Below are 19,477 nucleotides of genomic sequence, written 5' to 3' on the forward strand. Positions count from 1 at the left end.
TAATGGGAACCAGAAAAATAACACTTTAAGATTTACATTTAAAACCAGTTATTGGTTTAAAGTTTCATTCTAAAATTTTAGTTTCCTTTCAGAATTTCAGTTATCATAGTTCTTCAGAACTATACTTACGAATTGGCGTTAACAGAGGATAATAATCTATAAATAGACTGATTAAAATTTGGAAGTTTTATGGTACAGTGTGTCTTAAGGGAATATTGTCAAACCAGCAGTTTTCTACCTTGGCAGTTTGAGACATCGGTTTATAATACTTTTAATTTTGTAGAATGGTTTCTTATATTAAAGTATGTTTGTCTTATTTGACATTGTCATTGATGGTTAAAGTTGGGAGGCATCCCAAATGTCTGTTCTATGTGTTTAATATAATAATACACTTAGCATCATGTATAATAGGGGTGTCATGGGTTTTATGTGTATGGTGAGAAAACATGAAGATCTCCCTGATGTGTTTTTAAGATACTGGGTTTCAGTTAGGGTGTTATCAAAGGACCTGGATGGCTTTGTAAACAAAAACAAATGCCATAATTTTGTATTCATTATACAGTTTAACATTTATGGATTTTGGTTATTTTGCGTAAAGTGTACTTTTTATTAGATTATCCTAATATTATACTTACTCAGTCTTTAATATACTTGTATTAATTTCCTATAATAAAAGTGTTTTTTCCATTCACCCACATTTTGTCAGCATAGATGTTTATCAGATCTCTACTGAGCACCGTATATTGCTTCTAATCATACAAATGCCTTAAATATTACCAGCTTGCTCTGTAAGAAAAGGCTAGTGCTGGCATTTTCATTATCAAGTGAAAGTGTTTATATAAATTATTTTTACCTGAATGAAAAATTGTTAACTTTATAATGCAGTTAATCAAAGTTTATTTTAGAAATGAAGGCATTAAACCTGGTATTAAATTTGAGTTTTAAAATTAAACTACCAGTTTGTGGCCTAATGAGCCCCAAAACATGCCAACATTGGGGAAAATAGATCTTGTTTTGAGCTGAAAATGCTATCCAGACCTACTTAACTTTGACCTCTTAAATGAGAGCCATTTTATTTTATTTACAGATAAAATATGCTGTAGCATTATTATAGGACTGTTTAAAAAGACAGCCAATTAAATATAAATTTTATGGAATATAAGTATGCCATAAAATTTTGGAGTAAAGTAGGTGACAGTTGTAACCTGAAGCTTCTTTCAATCTTGAGTTAAATTTATTAAGAAAAATCAACCCCCCCTAGTGGCGGCTCTCACATTGAAAATTATCTTTATTAGTAGGAAATACATTTTAAATGTGTTCAATTTAATCCCACTGAAGTATCTCCAACATAGTAGACTCTCAATAAATATTTCCTTTCTTTTTGGAGTAATGAAAGTTGGGAAATTAAAGGCTCTGAAGCAACTTTACGTCCAATTCATGTTCCTCCCTTCAAGAAGAAAATATCAAAGATAGCTTTCATTATAGAATCTACTATAACTTTGCTTAGACTGTTGCCCCATACTTAGTAACCCTACTCAGAAAAAGAGAACAAATCCTGTGTTTATTTTATTCTCTTTGGAAATGAAAGTGTTTATTTATTTTGTCTCATGAAGATAGTCAAAAAGGCCATTATAGAATTAAATAGAATGTTTTTCCCTAGTGATAATTTTGGATATATTTTTGTGTTTTTAAGGTTTTAATCATAAAGAAAAAGTTGTAATGGATTTCAGCTTACCTGTATGTAGAAAGTTAGCACTGCATGTTGGCAAATAATAGGTGTTGAGAAAAGGGGATCTACACTTTAAAATGATACCAGCTGTAGTAGTGATTAAGCCATTATGAGGTGTCAGAACTGGAAGTCACTTCTGAGCCTTAGCTGATCTTTCTTTAAAATGCATACTGATAAAAACTTTTACTTTTATTAACATATTAATAATATAAAAGCATTGTCTTGCTATTCTTTTTAAATGTCATGAATTTCATATATGTAATACTGAATTGTATTACTTACATAATACTCATTAAATGTTTTCTATAAATTTATGGTGCCATTTTTAAAATAGCATCTAAAATAAAAGAATGGGTCTTTTCATTTACACAATTATTTCTCCATCATTTTTCTTTCCAATAGCTTGATTTAGACAGCATATACATAGTAGTTATGGACACCTGCTTATTAGAACTATGAAATGAAGTAAGTGAAAGTGTTTAGTTATAGGTAGCATTAAATGGCAAAAAGAGGAAACAGGTATAAATTGAAAGCACTGGATCTAAACTAAAAAATGAGGTCTAGTTTCTTCACTGTTACAGATCTGGGCAAGTTTCTTGACCAATAAAGCACGACAGTCAGCACCTGTACTGCTACTCTCACAACTAAAACAGAACAAAAATATATATATATATATAAACTGTGAAGACTGCTAGAGATATAAATGAAACAGAAACGTAAATTCTATTCTTTTAGCTTACATTATCACAGAACAATCAATTCTCCCGTGAAACAGTAAGAGGCAGTATACGATTATGTTCTCAATTACGGCTACGGCTGAAATGTGCTACTTCACTGGTGAATAAATTTACATAGTACGTGCTTACTCATGTATTTAATTAAGACAGTTACTTAGAAGTAAATACCATACAAATCTTTTACAACAGTACCTTTCTACTTTTACGCTTCTTTTAAAATTGATATTTTGCTAGTGGCTTAATATGACAAAAGATGACTGTTTATTAGCACTTATTCTGATACAAGCTTGCCCAGTTCTTTACATCATTTTCTTCATTTTTATAATAGTACTAAAGAAAGGTAGTATTATTTAAGTTTATAGATAGGGAACTGAGATTCAAATTCAGAGTTGCTCAGGTAATGAAAAAGAGTTTGGATATTGGATCCCAGGTCTTTTTGCTTCAAAGCTTGTGTTCTTACTGACTTGTGTTCGTACTGTCCAGGTGAACAGATTCAGTGATGCATACAGTACAGCCGTATCCTAGGGATTTTCACTGTTTCTTCTCAGATAGTGTTATGGCTGAAATAAATTATTTGTCATTTCCCATACATACTTTGTACTTGCTCATCCCCATACTTGTGTTTTACGTCCTTTCCTCTTAGAGTCTTTTCTCTTGTCTTATTGATTTGCTACCCACCTCCCTTCCTCTTTAAAACATTGCTTTTAAAGGCTGCATAATACTCTGTTGTACTAATATTCTATAATTTTTTTAACTGTTTTTCTTTTGGGAGGAAATTTTATTCCCAACCATTTAATACTTTAATATTTCAGAGAATACCCTTGTGATGTGTAAATTTTTATGCAAATTTATTTTTTTAGGAAAAAATTCCTGTAAGGGAATTTTGGGATAGAAAAGTATGTGTTGTTTTAAGGTTGAACCAAATCGTACACTCCAAGAGATAGTATCAAATTAAGAAAAATTTACTAATTACATTCCATCATCAATCTGGGGATGTGACTATATTTTTGCATTTTTGCTTAAAAAATATTATTGTCAATTTCATAGGCAAAAGTGTGGTTGGTAATTAAAGTTATATGTTGGGATCATGGTTATGTATAGGAGAAGCACTTGTATTTGCAGATTTTCTACTTAGGGTGTCCTTTACGTATTCATTTGTTTTGTCTTACATTTTTCAGTCATCTTTTAGTTTGTTCTTTTTACTTCTTTCTATTGAAATATTGTTTTAAAATGTATTCCTATTAAATAATACTGGCAGATTTGAAAAGTCAATTATATATGTGGCACATCTTAAGTATAGCATGTGAGGCCTTATCTTTTGATGTCTTACTGTGGTAGTTAGGGATTTTAGTGCTCTCTTGTCTCACTTTAACCTTTTTCACCTTCCTCCATCCTCCCAATATATTTTATCACAATTTTGGATTATATACACATTAGCGTTGTATTATATTTGACTGTATATTGTTTACTGTTTAGCTAAGTAATATACTGTGATTACATTTGCCTTCCTGTTCTATGCTATTATTGATTTCTTTTCTACCATCTTCCCGTTTATTTGCATCTGGGTTTAGCTGTCACTTAGGTTCATCGGAGACAGAGTTTGTGTTTCTGGCTCCTGCTTTTCTTGTTTTGGTGTGGTTTTCTGGAAGAGAAGGGTAGTTGCAGAAAGCTGGGTATTCTACCATGACGGAAACAGAAGTGTCTTGCCTGTATTTAAGACCCGATTTAGATGCCACATCTCCATGAACTCTTTTACAGCACCTGTGTTACTGAGCAATATATTATGCTTGATTTTGCCCTGTTATAAAATATATTTCCTCCTAGTAGGAAAAAGAATGTCTTTAAAGATAGGACTATTATTTGTCTTTGAAACTACCAGAGCTTCCCAGTACAGTACCATGCACTTAGTACATATTTGAGATGTACTAATTTAACAATTAACTACCACTTAAAATTTTTTTGGTAATGTTTTAGTGATTCTGGTAAGGCAGATACATTTTATGCGGGTTCAAGGGGGAATAAAAATGTGTATTTGCGTAGAAGAAGGGGGAAAGGGAAACAATGAGTTTTTCAGGATTATGGAACTAATAGTGGTTTCTAGGCCATATTTCATTTTCCTGATTTTCCCTGCTAATGTCTTGTGCTAGAAACTATGCTGTTTATATCTCATCATCTCTCCTCAGGTATAGCAAACAAAAGGGAAAGGAAAGAACTCATCACAATTATAGGGCAGCAGCAGGAGGGTGGCAGAAGATTTCTGACTCATTAAAAGTGGCTTCCAGCCAGAATTCTCAGAAGTTTTTGTAGATGTTTTTGACTCATATAGGGAAATAAAATATCCAGCTGTGTTCAGCCTGACAATGAAGTTGGGATCTATTTGTGCTATGTGTCACCTCCATCACATTAAGCACATAGTTTATGATTGTAAATATTTGAAATTTATATTCAGAGATAAATACGGATGCACTGAAGCTGGGGGAAGGAAATGAAGAATGAATGGGGTTAAGAGTTGGGCTTTATTGGGTGTAGGTAGTATGGTAGGGGGATTTTACTGAGGAATACTTCAGATTTCCTAGCTATTAGATGGAGAGTAGCACCATAGTGCTGAGAAGTGGGTGCCCAACTCCAGGGGAATGTGAATGGAAGGGCAGTCAGGTACAGGGACTGGAAATAAAGATAAACAAGTTATGGGTAAGTAGACCAACGCAGTAAGAGTAGATTACATCACCCCGAGGAAAAATCCGATAGAGCAAACTCAGTACTGTGAGAGGTAATCTCTTGTTAAAAAACGTCACTTTAATCTCATAGGATTACTGAAACCATATCTTTGCATGTCATTTTGAGGTTTTATAATGAATATTATATAAAACAGTTATATTTATGAGTAAACTTGGTTAATTTTTTCAGCTTTACTTCAAACACTGGCTACAAATGATGAACCTTATAGACTTTTTTGATGGAGATGTTAAAAAGGCTTTCAAGATAGCATTCAGACTGGCATTGGGCATACTGTTGGGCCTGTTACCACCAGCAGTTAAAGCTTGCAGGGCTTCTAAACAGAAGCATGGCATGCAGTCAGCTGGAGTCTTGATTTCATAACAATTTTGATTACAGATTGGGACAAGATTTTTGAGGTAAAGGTTTCAAAAAATAATAAGTTACTCCTTTGCCTGACCAACATCATACGGTCTATTTCAGGAGATGTTTGAACTCCAGAGCTCCCAAATCCAATCTTACAGGGATGTTTATTTATATTTCAAACAGGCTTTTCCTTAAATAATGGTTAGCAGTGTCCTTTCTTATAGATTCGAAGACAATACAAAAGTAAAAATATTAGCATAATCCACGTCAAGTGCAGTTAATGTAAGATTACTCTATTTTTAATTGTTCTGTATATCTTCAAGATGTATGGATAGATATTAAATATTTTAACAAAATCTGTACATTTCTCACAAAATCAGTGAAAAAGTGGGTCAAATGCATTACCTTTGTTAGCTTTAACAATCTGACATTTTAAAAGCTTCAAATCCAGTACATCTGAATTGTTAAGTTCTGAGGGTACTTCTTAGCCCTGACCTTAATTCCTCTGTGTATTTGACTTTCTTCCTCTGTGTATTTGACTTTCTTCTATGACCTCCAAAATATTCTACCCTGGTTTTTTTCCTGTCTATCATTTCTTCTCTGTGTCTATGCCTCTTCCATAGCCCTGGACCTAAATGTTGGTATTACTGAGGTCTATCCTCAAGCCACTTTTTTCCTTTTCTGGTACAGCTCTCATTAGGAAATGTAGTTGTTCTTCCGAGCTACAAATCGCAGAACCATTTGCAACCTCTCCTCACTCAATGGTTTCCTCTTCCTTACTTCCTATAGTGAGTTAGTTTAGTTCAGTGAACATTTGAGTCTGGCTTAAATCTCTCTTCAAGCCAGTCCTTTCTTAACCTCACTGTGACTGCCTTTGGTCAGGTTGTGATCATTTCTTTTCTTGGCACTTTTGGTCAGCAAACATTAATTGAGAGTCCACTCTATTATGCTGGGCATTAAGGATACAAAAATGATTTAAGCTTACATAGAAATAAGGGTGTTAGGCAAACAAGTATAAGCATTTATGTTACTTGACAATGGAAATTTGCTCTCATGTTAAATATTTTGTAAGACACATAGTAATACATTAGAAATGTAGACAATTTTGCATTGTGAAAAGCAAGCCTCAGAATCTAGTGTGAGGCTGAATATTGCAAAGAGCCAGCACAAGACAGGCAGCAGTACCACATGGAGGGATACCTTTATGTTACTATTAGTTCTCCCTATGTCATAGCATGTTGCCTTGTTTCAGCGTTTGTGTCACTCTCTTCTCTCCAGTGTTTCATAATCATTACTGGAAAGCCACCAAGAGTGCAGGACTGGATTGTATACACACTTTCTATTTCTGTGAAGTTGTTTGTATGGAATATTCCTTAATGGAATCATTATATTAGACATTTGTATAAGAAGTCAAATGGGGCAGAGTTGCTAATCCATTGTGAGGTAGGTCAGGGAGGACTTCATGAAAGTGATCTACTTGAGCGGGGACTTGAACCCAATGGGACATAACAAGGAGGTTGTATGAAAGCACTAAACCACATGTTGTAACTGTAAGTAATTTCTTAGCTCTGGGGTAGAATAGACAAAAGCGGCTTCAATAGAAGAAATGAAGCCAGAGGGGTAGATGAAGCTAGAAAGATCATGAAGGATTTTGTGTGCTAAGCTAAGGAACATGGACAGTTCAGAGCTACTGAAGGAGTTTAATCAGAGGAGTGACACAGTCAGATTTATGTTTTAGAAAGAAGTTCCTGGCATCCCGGAATCCTAACTTCAGTGAACCCTGCCCTGCTTTCTGTATTCTCTATCACCAGAGTCAGCTTGGTGAAACACAGGCTGATCTTGTAAATCTCAGCTCAACACTTAAGAACAGATGCCTAAGTCCGATTTCTATCGTTACTTTGTTGTCTCCTCTATCTTGAACATTTTTGCATCAGACACCCACATAGCTCACTTCATTTTACTCATGTCTGTCCTGAAACGTCACATCAGAGAGACCTTCCTAGGCTATCCAAACCAGCATCATGTCTGTCACCCCTTAGTTTCTTACCTTGCTTTATTTTTCTTCTTAGCACTCACTGCCCTAAAAGTTATATGTTTATTTGTTTATTTCTCCATCCTCCACCTAGGATGTAAGCTCCATGACAACAGGAGCTTTTGTATATTTTGTTTACCTGTAAGTGTTCTGTGCTGGGCACTTGATAGGTGTTCAGTATTTGTTGAAAGAATGTGGCCCCAACCATCTTTCTTCTTTTCTCTCTTTCACCCTGTGCTTCTCCCTTCATATGGGGGAATTCTTACAGTTCACCAATCCTTAGTTATGCCTCTTCATGAAATCCTGTCCCTCACTCAAGATCCATCTCAGATACCACGTTTTCTGTAAAATCTTTTTTCAAGCAGTTGCTGCTTCTGCTTAGCTCCCATAACACTTTTTGAATAGTTAGGAGAAAAGTGTTTACCTGGGCTGTACAGGATGTGATGGATATAAATAAATACTTGTCAGCAAGTTATTAATTAACCAGTAGAGAATTACACAATGAGGTAGACAAGCATTATAGGTAAAGTTTGAAATTCAGTTGGTTAAGTGGAGAAATGAAGTAATTAGGTGTGACTTGAAATTTGTTTATAAATGCAATATGATTAGGGGAAAATAGCTAGGGGAACCATCACCAATTTCTATTATATACACAGTTGTACAGACAATCTGGAGAAGGTATCTGTTGATACATACATAAACACACACACACACACACACACACACACACATCATTTTACCGATGTATTACCTTTTTTGTAGAAGTATTTACTTTTCATCTTCTTTCTGCCTAAAGTATTACTTCTCCACATATATCATTGAAAAGAAATTATCTAGAAATGTTTTGATTGGGTCATATTAATAGCACTATGCCCAGGCCAATTTCTACTTTACAAAAGCTCATATAATTCCATTTGAATTGTCAAAAATGTCTTTGTTGTAAGAAAACGCTGGATAATTACTTTTCTGGCTAACAGGAAGGTATAGAGGTATAAGGTATAAATTACTTTGGTTTTCCAGTTCAGCGTGGGTATCTGATGATCTTTAAATTCACTTTAAGTGATTAATGTCTGCTGTGAAATCCTGGCTGGGGTCTTTGTGTGAAGTTATTCAACTTTTCATTTCTGAACTCATGTTCCTCTTTGACCCATAAGTGTCTTTCTTCTCAGGTGAAAATCATGCTAAATTGTTTAGGGTTCCATTGAACTTTCTAATTGAGACACAAGCTACGAAAGCTAATAATTAAGTATAATTATTGTCTACATGTAAAAGCAAAAGTTGCCGGTAATCACCATTAACCTCTAATATTTGTCAACAAGAAATGTAAATAGCAAAAGTCAAATTTATTCTTCTTTTAATATTTGAGGACCACATTAGATGGCTGGAGGACCATCTGCAGGTGTCAGAGGAGCTTTGGGACATTATCTCTAATGAGTTGAAAGTAAATAAATACAGGAAGCTGGTGATATGAAGATAAATACTTTATTTAGGGTTGTCCCTGTTTATTGACAACATCAATGATGCTGAGATGCTTCCTGTGGAAGATAGCAAAGGAAGTATGATTTTCATATAATTTATCACAAATTTCTCTTTTTAATTTTCCACCAAACAATGGCTAATGCATTTGACAGGGGAAAAAAAATCCCAGTAGATCTGTTAATTGGGAATCACTGTGCTACAAATGCATGAAGTATAAGCAAACATTTTCCTATGATGAGTTCATAAGCTTTTTAATGAAATATTAGGAAGAATTTAACCCATTCCCTGTTTTTCTTAAGATGTGAAAGGAAGATTTTAGAAAGACTTATGTAAACTTTAAATAGACTTTAAAAGTTTGTTGTGTTAGAGAAATATTTGAGGAGATGTTATAATGCAATAGAAATTTTTGCTTTATATTTTTTAAAGGATTTTTATGGTATTTTGTTTGTTTTTCAGAGTAAAGCCAATCCCGGCTGAAGGAATCAAGTCAAATCCTTCCAAGCGGCATAGAGACCGACTTAATACAGAGTTGGACCGTTTGGCTAGCCTGCTGCCTTTCCCACAAGATGTTATTAATAAGTTGGACAAACTTTCAGTTCTTAGGCTCAGCGTCAGTTACCTGAGAGCCAAGAGCTTCTTTGATGGTAAGACAGAAGGGTTTAATTTGTCTACAATAACTTATAAAAAATAGTTGTATTAGATATAGCTGTTTCTGTGTTAATAACTACAAAAATTACCCGTATTTGGAAAATTTATTGCTGTATAGTAAAATTTCAGTGGCAAAGCCAGATTTATAAGTCTTAAAATCAATTTTCCAGTTTTATTCACCCAACAGATGCAGCCACTGAAATGATGCATGGTATCATTCTTTGAAAATCATATATTTAGAAGTTACACTCAAATTGATTATGTTGAATTCCAGTTTCCCTTCTACTTCAATATTTAAAAGTCTCTCTTTTTTAAAAAAAAAAAAGATAAAACACCATCTTGCTGGATTTTCTGTGTTTTCATAGACATGTCATTTTATTTATCCCTCCAAACTTATGTATATTTCTAATCTTTTTTTTTTTTTTTTTTTTTTGAGGCAGACTTTTGCTCTTGTTGCCCAGGCTCGAGTGCAATGACACGATCTTGGCTCACTGCAACCTCTGACTCCCGGGTTCAAGCGATTCTCCTGCTTCAGCCTCCCAAGTAGCTGGGATTACAGGCGCCCACCACCACGCCCAGCTAATTTTTTGTATTTTTATTAGAGATGGGGTTTCACTATATTGGCCAGGCTGCTCTCAAACTCCTGACCTCAGGTGATCTGCCCGTCTCAGCCTCCCAAAATGCTGGGATTACAGGCATGAGCCACTGCGCCTGGCCTATTTCTAATATTTTACATTAATTGTATACCGACTGCAAGAAATATAATTAAAACATGTTTTTCACTAGAAAGAACATTTGATTGTAAGAGTCAATAGAATTTGATTTCATTCTCTATTGTGTCACTGAAAACTGTTTGTCATTAACCAAACCAGGTAGCATCCCCGTATCTCAGTTTTCTCAGCAGTAAAGGTTAGGGTTTTGAGCCCTAGGCGGCTGGATGATATTTGTTACCTTTAAATTGCAGTGGAAGTTTTTGTTTGCAAATGATGTTTCAGTGTATTTTCTCATGTAAAATTAATTTTTGATTTATCTTTTATCTGTCTATAAGGCAGAAATAGATTTTTTAAGGAAATGGTCTTTTTAAAATATCATATAATTTTACTAACCATAGCAAGTTAATGATAAAATCTCAGTGGGCTATGTCAGTCAATGCTTCTCATACATTAATGTGCTTACAAATCACATAGGGATCTTGTTAAGATGCAGGTTCTTGTTCAGTAGCTTTAGGTGTGTCCCTAGATTTTGCATGTCTAACAAGCTCCGAGATGATGCTGATCCTGCTAGTCTAGGTCACTAGGAAGTGCCTAGACAACACGTTTATAGATATTTGACTGGTAATTTGTGTTTAGAATATTGCAACAGTTAATTTCCCTTTAGATTTATGTTTACATAATCTGATGTGTTTCGTCTGAGCATCTTTTTATTGATTTGCTTGCTTGCTCTCCCGTCTTTCTTTTGGACAAAAGCTATTTAGTTTAACAGTTGTGGTCTGGGCAATATACAGATTTGAGGATAGTGATTTCAGGAAAGATTATATATTTCAAAGTTTCGTAGTACACAAATTTTCTCTGACCTATATAAAAAGTGTTTGAATTTTCAGTTGCCTCTATACCAAACCCTTCATCTTGGGAGAAGAGTTACGCAGTATTCAGTGATGGTCTGTAAGTATGTGTGTATTAGCTATAGTCATTTAGCTGACATAGTTGGAACTAGAACTCAGGTTTCTAGATTCCTTATATTGTTTTTCCTGACCAAATAATACCTTTTTTTTTCTGGGAACCGTTGCATAGGAAAGCACTGAGGATTTTTTCCTAGACCTGTGGTTCTTAAAAGTGTAGTATCCAGACAGGCAGCGTCAGCATCACCTGGGAACTTGCTAGAAATGCTAATTATTGGGTCCAACCCTAGACCTATGGAATCTAAGGTGGTGGGACCTTTGGTGATAGGGCTAGATGCATGTTGAAGTTCAGGAGCCACTGCTGTAGATTGTAACTTCAGGCCTTCTCCCAGCGTCACAGAATGCTGTCCTGATCCCTAGCATTTACTCACATGCTGTGCTTAGTGCTTGACCATGTGGTGGCAGATTCTGTGATGTGTAAGACGTGGTTGCCACCCTTAGAGATTCTGGAGTCTAGAAGCCAAGGAGGCATTATTCCCTGACTCTGATAAAGCTTTATTGACTTGAGTCATTTTACCTTTCCATTTCTTGTTCCTTTGTAATGGGGAATCAAATTATATATGTTAAAAAGAAAAAAAAATGTATAGGTTTTTCCTCTGTTTAGAAGTAGTACATATGTGTGTATCTAGACAGATACATATAAATGTGTGTGAAACACACATATATAAACAGATGTATTTCTATATTTAATGTCTACATTATGTGTGTATGTGTGTTCATGTATGTATACACACAGACACATACATGATTAGGTAAGTGTCCTATTCAATGCTTCAAGTAAAGGAGATCTCACAGTCTATCTTATAAAGCATGTCATAGTTTAACACAGGGTTCATCATGGAATTGTTAAAAACTTTTTTCTCAGCTCTTCATTAATGAGTTTGTCTATTTTTTATTCTGGCTCAGTGTATTTGACAGTAGGATCTTATTACCTATTTGCATGATTCCTTCATCAACTACATTATCATTATCTTTAACGTTAGATTCTTTTCAAACTGCATTGTGCATAAGAATTACCTAGAAAGCTTTTTAAAATGCAAATTCGGAGGCATGCCCCTGCTGATAACGAGTAAGTTCTGTGTAAAACCCAAGAATCAGTATTTTAACAAGCATGTTACAGAGTCTGAGGCAGTGATTTAGCCTAGCCTTGATTATGCCCTGAACAGGTTAATTTTTGTTTCTTTGCCTTCAGAATGACAAATGCAAACATACAAAATTTAAAGAAGTCTATGAATATTTTTGCTTGTGTTTTAGTGGTGTACATTCAGCCTAAGCAGTTTCTTAGATTGTTTGATACAGAAACATACAGTTAGATGGAAAATGAAAATAATAAGGTTTTTTTTTAATCCCCAAATTTCCTCCAGACTACCAGTGGTCTGGAAAGGCAATGCAACATTTCAGAGCACACAGAGAATGAAATTGTAAGGGTAACCCTTATGTACTGAAAAAATGGTAGATGCAAACGAAGAGATTTGAAACCTGCTAACAATGATTAGGATTTTTGTGTGCAGTTGGACCCACTCTTCCACTGTTAGGGAAACAGTATAGCGAAGCGAAGGGAAGCTCAAAGTGAATAACAGGATGCAAACAGGGGGGTGTGTAAATTCCTGCGGAAAGAACAATATAAACGAGTAATCATACAATCTTGTTAGAAAGGAAACTCAAGTTTTACTGTAACAATAGATATTTTTCCAAGAAAATACATCTATTTATTGCAAGTTTAAATAATCCAACTTGGTTGGATCTTCTTAAAGTTTGGAACCATGACTATACTGCTGCTGCTGTCTGAAAAGCAACACTAAAGTTTTAAGTACTACATTAATATTTATCCATTTCTAATTAATTAAAACATTTTGAAATATAACTTTAAAATACTTGAACAAGGCTTAGCAATTTTTCAGTTATAAAGTTGAAAATAGTTTCTTTGACATGATTTAAGCATTACATTTAAATATATTATCTCTGAGATGGAGGGTATTTTAAAAATTTAAATAACAATGGTTACAATCAATAATAGTTTATTAATAGAGACTAGGATTTGGGTGATTACAATCTAATCTTTGAAACTGGTTGATGTGAAGAGAAAGGATTGTTTCCTCCTATATCATGTCTCTCAAAATTGTTAAACAGTGTACACTGGGCTTGTTGATCAATCTAATCAGCGTTGTAATGTTTCATTCCTAATTTCAGCGTATCTTTAATACAATTTTTAATGAGATTTCCTTACTATTTTTTGAAATGCCCATTATTATGTAACTATTTTGTTCAAATTATTCTGTTTTTATACAGCCCCAAAATTGAGAATTCGGGAATGACTACTTTTGTTTTCTGTTTACATACAAACACCTAATGAGCCTGACAAAATGGAGCTTAGGGATCCGAGTTTCTGATTTCAGAGTCTTGCATTTGCAGCTGTCATAGGGAATAGTATTATTCTAGTTATTTTTAAAACAAGGTAATGTTAGGGAAAATCTAAATCTTGAATCATTATACACGCTTAAAATAATCACCATTTTATAAAATGTAGAATTATTTACATGTTAAAATATTTTCATTCATTAAGCCTAAAAATGCTGTGGGAAGAGAGGATAATAGTTATATTATGTGATGATCTAACATTTATTTGACCCCATTGTTTATCATGGATCTTTCTTGACTTTATTTTAAATTAAAAATTACAAGTGCTCTGTTCTTGGTCTTCCTTTTGCAGATGCTTTAACAGTTCATTCCCAGTTCATTAGGTTTTCCAAAGAGAGCTATTGTGTTTATTCATCTTCAGCTTGTGCATTTCTCCGAATTTCAGTTGTTTTGGTATGTCTCTAGACCAGAACATTATTCTTGAAAAACAAGTATACGTACATGTGTATATGCAAAGAACAAGCTTGAACAAGCAGTAAAAATGAATTAAGTAATGTACTTCTAAGGGTTGATGTTTTATAAAATCTGATAGATTTGTATGTCTGCTTTTTCATTCATGAGAATTCTATAATTTCATCTGCTTTGTTGTAATTTTAAAATTTCTGTGTGTCAAGTAATTTACCAAAGTTTCAGTATCATAGTATCATAGCAAATGTTATTTCTTAATTCTAGGACTATCCAAAGTAGGTTTGTTTGCATAACAGTTTAGCACATTTGAAATCACCAAATAAAGTATTTGTTGAATTTGATTTACCCATGGCATTATCCATCTTAAATGGTGATTTAACTGTTATCTTTTTTCCTAATTCACATTTTAAAACATGAAACTCTAATTACAATATTCATGATAACTTTCATAGCTAAAACTATATAAACCTAGGTTCTTTTAAAATTTTAATTTATGGACTTCATACAATAAAACCCGCGCAGATTTAAACATGAATAAATACAAAGAATAGTAGCGCATTCTTATTGAATGTATGTACAAATCCTGGCTCTCATATTTAATATTGTGACCTCTTTGGTTCAGGAATTTAATCTCTCTTTTCCTCAGATATCCCAATTTACAGTATAAGATTTATTAGATTATATGAATAAATTAATATGATAGAACTTTATATAGGATACTTTTATCTCTGCTTTTGTTTGCTTTGACAACTATTTTGAAGAACACAGTGACAAATATCTGAGATTCAAACAATCTAAACTCATTGCATCATATATTATGTATTTTGCTGCTTTCCTGTCTCTTTTAAATTTACTGATTTAATGGATTTCTCTTTGATCATTACCTAGTCTTGCATGGCTCTAGAATCCTTGCTTATTTGGCCATGAACAGGTCGTTAGTCATCATTTTTTTTCTTTTTAGGGAGACTACCGTGGGCTAACATTAAAATCACCAACTTACAGCAATTTTCCTTTTTTAGAAAATTTTCAAATACAGACATTTAAAAATCTGTAGTTAAGTCTTAAGATATTTCGTGAGGGTTTGTGATCTGGTTAATGGAAACGTACACCTTCATGTTATAGTGTTTTATAAAACATGTTCACATATAATATTAATTATATTAAAGTCTGAAGAAATTTTTATTTGGTAATATTTGTATATTATTTTTAAATCTTGCTCTTACAGCCTTATGACTTTTCAATCAATGAATTTTAATGAGTAACTCAAATTCGTTTATTTGCTTATGGCTGGAGATTTAGATTTTAGAGTCATTTTATCGTCAGAATAACATTTTAAGCCATTAAAGTGAATAAAATATTCCAGGGGGAGAACATGTAGAATAAGAGGAAAAGTACCAAAGATAAGATGTTTTAAGGATGAGCAGGGGTGGTAAAAAGTGAAATCTGCGGAGTATGAAAGTATGCTAAGGTGATAATGAGTTGACTTAAGATACCTTCATTTGATGTGTTCTTAAATTGGAGAGCCAGAGAGAAAACTGTACATGAAAGTGAAAACTGAAATGAAATGAAAGTGTAAACTGAAATGCAATGAAAGTGTGTACAGAAAAATAATAACACTAGAGAAGGTGATTTCTGTTCCTTGTTTGTCCATAGAAGCCAAAAAGCCATTCAGTTGTTAGCAGTGGGAGATTAAGAGGGAGACAAATGTCTGGGCTCTGTGGCTCATGCCTGTAATCCCAGCATTTTGAGAAGCCGAAGCAGGAGGACTGCTTGAGTCCAGGAGTTCGAGACCAGCCAGGACAACGTAGTGAGACCTCGTCTCCACACAAAATAAAAAATTAGCTGGGCTTGGTGGTGTACTTCTGTATCCCAGTTATTCATGACGCTGAGGTGGGAAGATATCTTAAGCCCAGGATGTCAAGGCTGCGTTGAGCCGTGATCGTGCCACTGAACTTCAGGAGTGAGACTGTTTCACACACACACAAAAGAGGGAGACAAGTAGTCTGATGGGATTGGTTGACATAAAGAACCTTAATGAATTGTACATACTGAATTCTTCATGTATTTTCTAGCCTGAAATTTTCTCACACAATTGTCATTTTTACAGAGCATTCTGTTGTCAGCTGGATTTTTTTTTATCGTGTCTAATTTCTGTGTTATGGAGACATTTCATCTCTTTATCTCAGCATGGTAGAGGGAGATTGTGTTTTGTGATTAAAGCACTGACAGCAGGAGCTGTGGATGCTAGTTCAGTTAACGAATCTTGTGTTTTTTGATAGACTTTAACCTCACTGTTCCACAGGGTCTTCATCTTCTCAGCATGTTTGATAATGATGCTTGCTTGCCCTGATGTATTAGGTTTGTAGTAAATTCTAAAAATGAGAGATCTGTGAAAAATTTTTATAATTAAAATTGTTACTGTTATGGAAATCATAGTTATTTCCTGCAGAATCCTGGTATTTCACTTGTTTTAATGGAGAATTTTCTGTTTTGTTTTTTTTTTTAATATGCATAAGGGCCTTTACGGACCTGGTATTAATATCAATTGAGAATCCCTTTGTTTAATTAATTTCATATTTTTTATTTAGAGATGGAAATTTGTTAATAAACTGTTTTTCCCCTTTTGATATAATACATAATAATTTACTTACATATACTGTTTTCTTTTATCGAGAGTGGCACATATTCCAAATCTGGACACTTGGAAAAGTGTGATAGCTTGCTTTGGTGAGGATAGAAATTTTGGGCATTGTATGCTACTTGCTTTATTGGGATACATGTCAAATTTTCTGTTATTGCACTATGTCTTAAGATAGGTGCTTCAGCTTTTGTGTTTGTAAAATTGTTATTATTTCCCGAAGACATTCACAATAATAACTGTGCTGAACAGCATGGAATGATAATTTTAAGAAGTATGAGGGAATTCAATCCAGAACATACGTGAGTTATTTTCTAAATCCTGAGGTTCTAAGTCTCTGTTTCTCAAAGAGTGGCACCTCATTCTCAGCATCACTGGGGAACTTGTTACCTATGCAAACTGTAGAGCCCTATCCTAGACCTACTGAATCAGGAATTCTAGAGGTGTGGCTAAGCATTGTATTTTAAGCCTTCCAGGTGATTCTAATGTCTGTGAAAGCTTAAGGATCACTGCCCTCATTGAGTATTTACATTATGTTACTTAAAATGCAATTTATGTACTACTCTTGTGTATATGAAAAGCTAAGTGCAACTCATTCCCCACTGAAAAGGTCAATTAACTGCTCTTGTTCCATTAATGCAGAGATTTGTCATATAGTTATAGAGGAATTGCATAAAACTGAGTGTGTACCAGTCAGTAACTGGAAGAATGTTAAACATCTTTGGAAGTCAGTTTTTGTGTAAGAGTTTGGATAGAACAAACTTTTAAGGACTTTTAGAGCTGGAAAATGATGTTTCCTAGATTTGCTAAAAAGACAGTAACACTAGTTTCTCAACCTACAATCATAAATATATAAACTAACATTTGCATTTTAAAAAAACTGAATATTCTTCCATTCTACCATGGTGATTAGAAATTTGTAGGCAGAAAAACAGTAGTCTCTCAGTATAATTAGAAGGTACTAGACTATGTGGGCCTAATCTCTGTTTCCTAGGAATTTAGAATATAACATAGTTTTCTTTAGTTTCTTCCCTCCTTCCCTCAAAAGAACGCTTCTTTTACAAAAGAAAACAGTGTATTGGAGTGAAACATGTATGTTTTACCAGTAGGTATGTAGCAGAAGCTCCTTTTAGGTACACTGAATATATTATTTGGAAATACCCATCATAGCAGACTAAACTAAACTGGGAATGTTTTTCTTAAATTTAAGAAATACTGCGTTACTTAACCCTTTCTAATTTATAAAAGTTTATGTGGTTGGTTGAATTTTATAAGTCATAGCTTTGCTCTCCTTTATGTTTATGTCAATATGGGAATGGAATTGAATTTTCCCTGCCAAAGTAGTAAAGAGGATGGTAAATATTATGAAATTAATTGAATTTATAGCAGTAGTTAGGGACTAAAAGGGGATATTCTTTCCCTGGCAAGACTTTTATCATGTCATCTTTCTGTTTAAATGCAAACTATAGTAACAAAATACAAAATATAGTTTACCACTATTTGGTATTCCTCATGAATTTTTTTTTCCTTGACCAATTCAAAGCATGTGATATGAAGAGATTTGGCTTTTAAGGAGCAGGGGAAATCTGAGCTTAGATGTCTAAGGAAGGAAAGTACCATATTAGGAAACATGGATATGGTTAAATGCATGTGGGAATAAAACTTGAGTCATCTGTGGTATGACCATTTGATAATGCTGTGATGTATTTGCACTCTAAATTCCATCATTTGTTAGATTAAATTCTTATTTGTATTGTATGACTCCTTCATAGATCTTTCAATGAGGAAATAGTGGAAATATTTTGGTGGTTTACTATCTTAACATTCTACTGAATGTTCGGAGTCTGATTCTCACACTTTGGAAAGTGGTGCATATCCTCACTGATGGGGAAGATTTTAACAAATGCCCATTACGGTACAGCAGATACTTCCCAGCTGGTGACCTATTTTCAGATACTACATTTTGTTTCTGTGGACTGTCATAAATTTAATTCCAGTGGTGTAATGTTTAAAGTGTCGTTATGCATATAATTTATGTAACAATTTACAGTTTTGAAGTATAGTTGACCCTTGAACAATGTATTAATAACATGAACAGCCGATTAATGTGTCTTTTGTATATGTGTTATATACTGTATTCTTAAAATAGGCCAGAGAAAAGAAAATGTTATTAGGAAAATCATAAGGAAGAGAAAATATATTTACTATTCATTAAGTGGAGTGGATCATCATGCAGGTCTTCATCCTCATTGTCTTCATGTTGAGTAGGCTGAGGAAGGGTTGGTCTTGCTGGCTTGGGAGTGGCAGAGGCATGTAAGTGGACTTGCATAGTTCAAACCCATGTTGTTCAAGGGTCAGCTGTACTTTCAAATGTGTCATATAGTTATCATAGTAATCCTATTAGATACTAATTACTGCTTTCCACTTAAAGATGATAAAAATACTCAGTTACCTGCTTAGGGGCACTTTAATTGTAAGTTTCCCATCGTGGTTTGAGGGGGTATAAAGTCAGCATAGACTTCGTTACCTCTGTCCTTGATTGTCAGTGATTGATTCCAGGCATTACCCTGGTATTGTACATGTTATTTTAATCCTCACAGGAATTTGTCTCAAGAGGTAGCATTGTCCT

General features: G+C 34.0%; 1 protein-coding gene across 2 annotated transcripts in view; it reads left to right on the forward strand.

Annotated features, from left to right (window-relative positions):
* The window catches only part of AHR (aryl hydrocarbon receptor), a 47,653-nt gene that overhangs the window by 1,834 nt on the left and 26,342 nt on the right, over positions 1–19,477 (forward strand). For both annotated transcript variants that reach the window (XR_008667389.2, XM_004045136.4), the window contains exon 2: positions 9,515–9,702. Coding sequence is in view for 1 of the 2 variants with exons in the window: in XM_004045136.4 (XP_004045184.2) it covers positions 9,515–9,702 (188 nt within the window). In the remaining variant the exon portion in view is untranslated. The remainder of the gene's footprint in view (positions 1–9,514; positions 9,703–19,477) is intronic.

This window comes from Gorilla gorilla, chromosome 6, assembly GCF_029281585.2.
Source record: "Gorilla gorilla gorilla isolate KB3781 chromosome 6, NHGRI_mGorGor1-v2.1_pri, whole genome shotgun sequence".
Taxonomy (NCBI): Eukaryota; Metazoa; Chordata; class Mammalia; order Primates; family Hominidae; genus Gorilla; species Gorilla gorilla.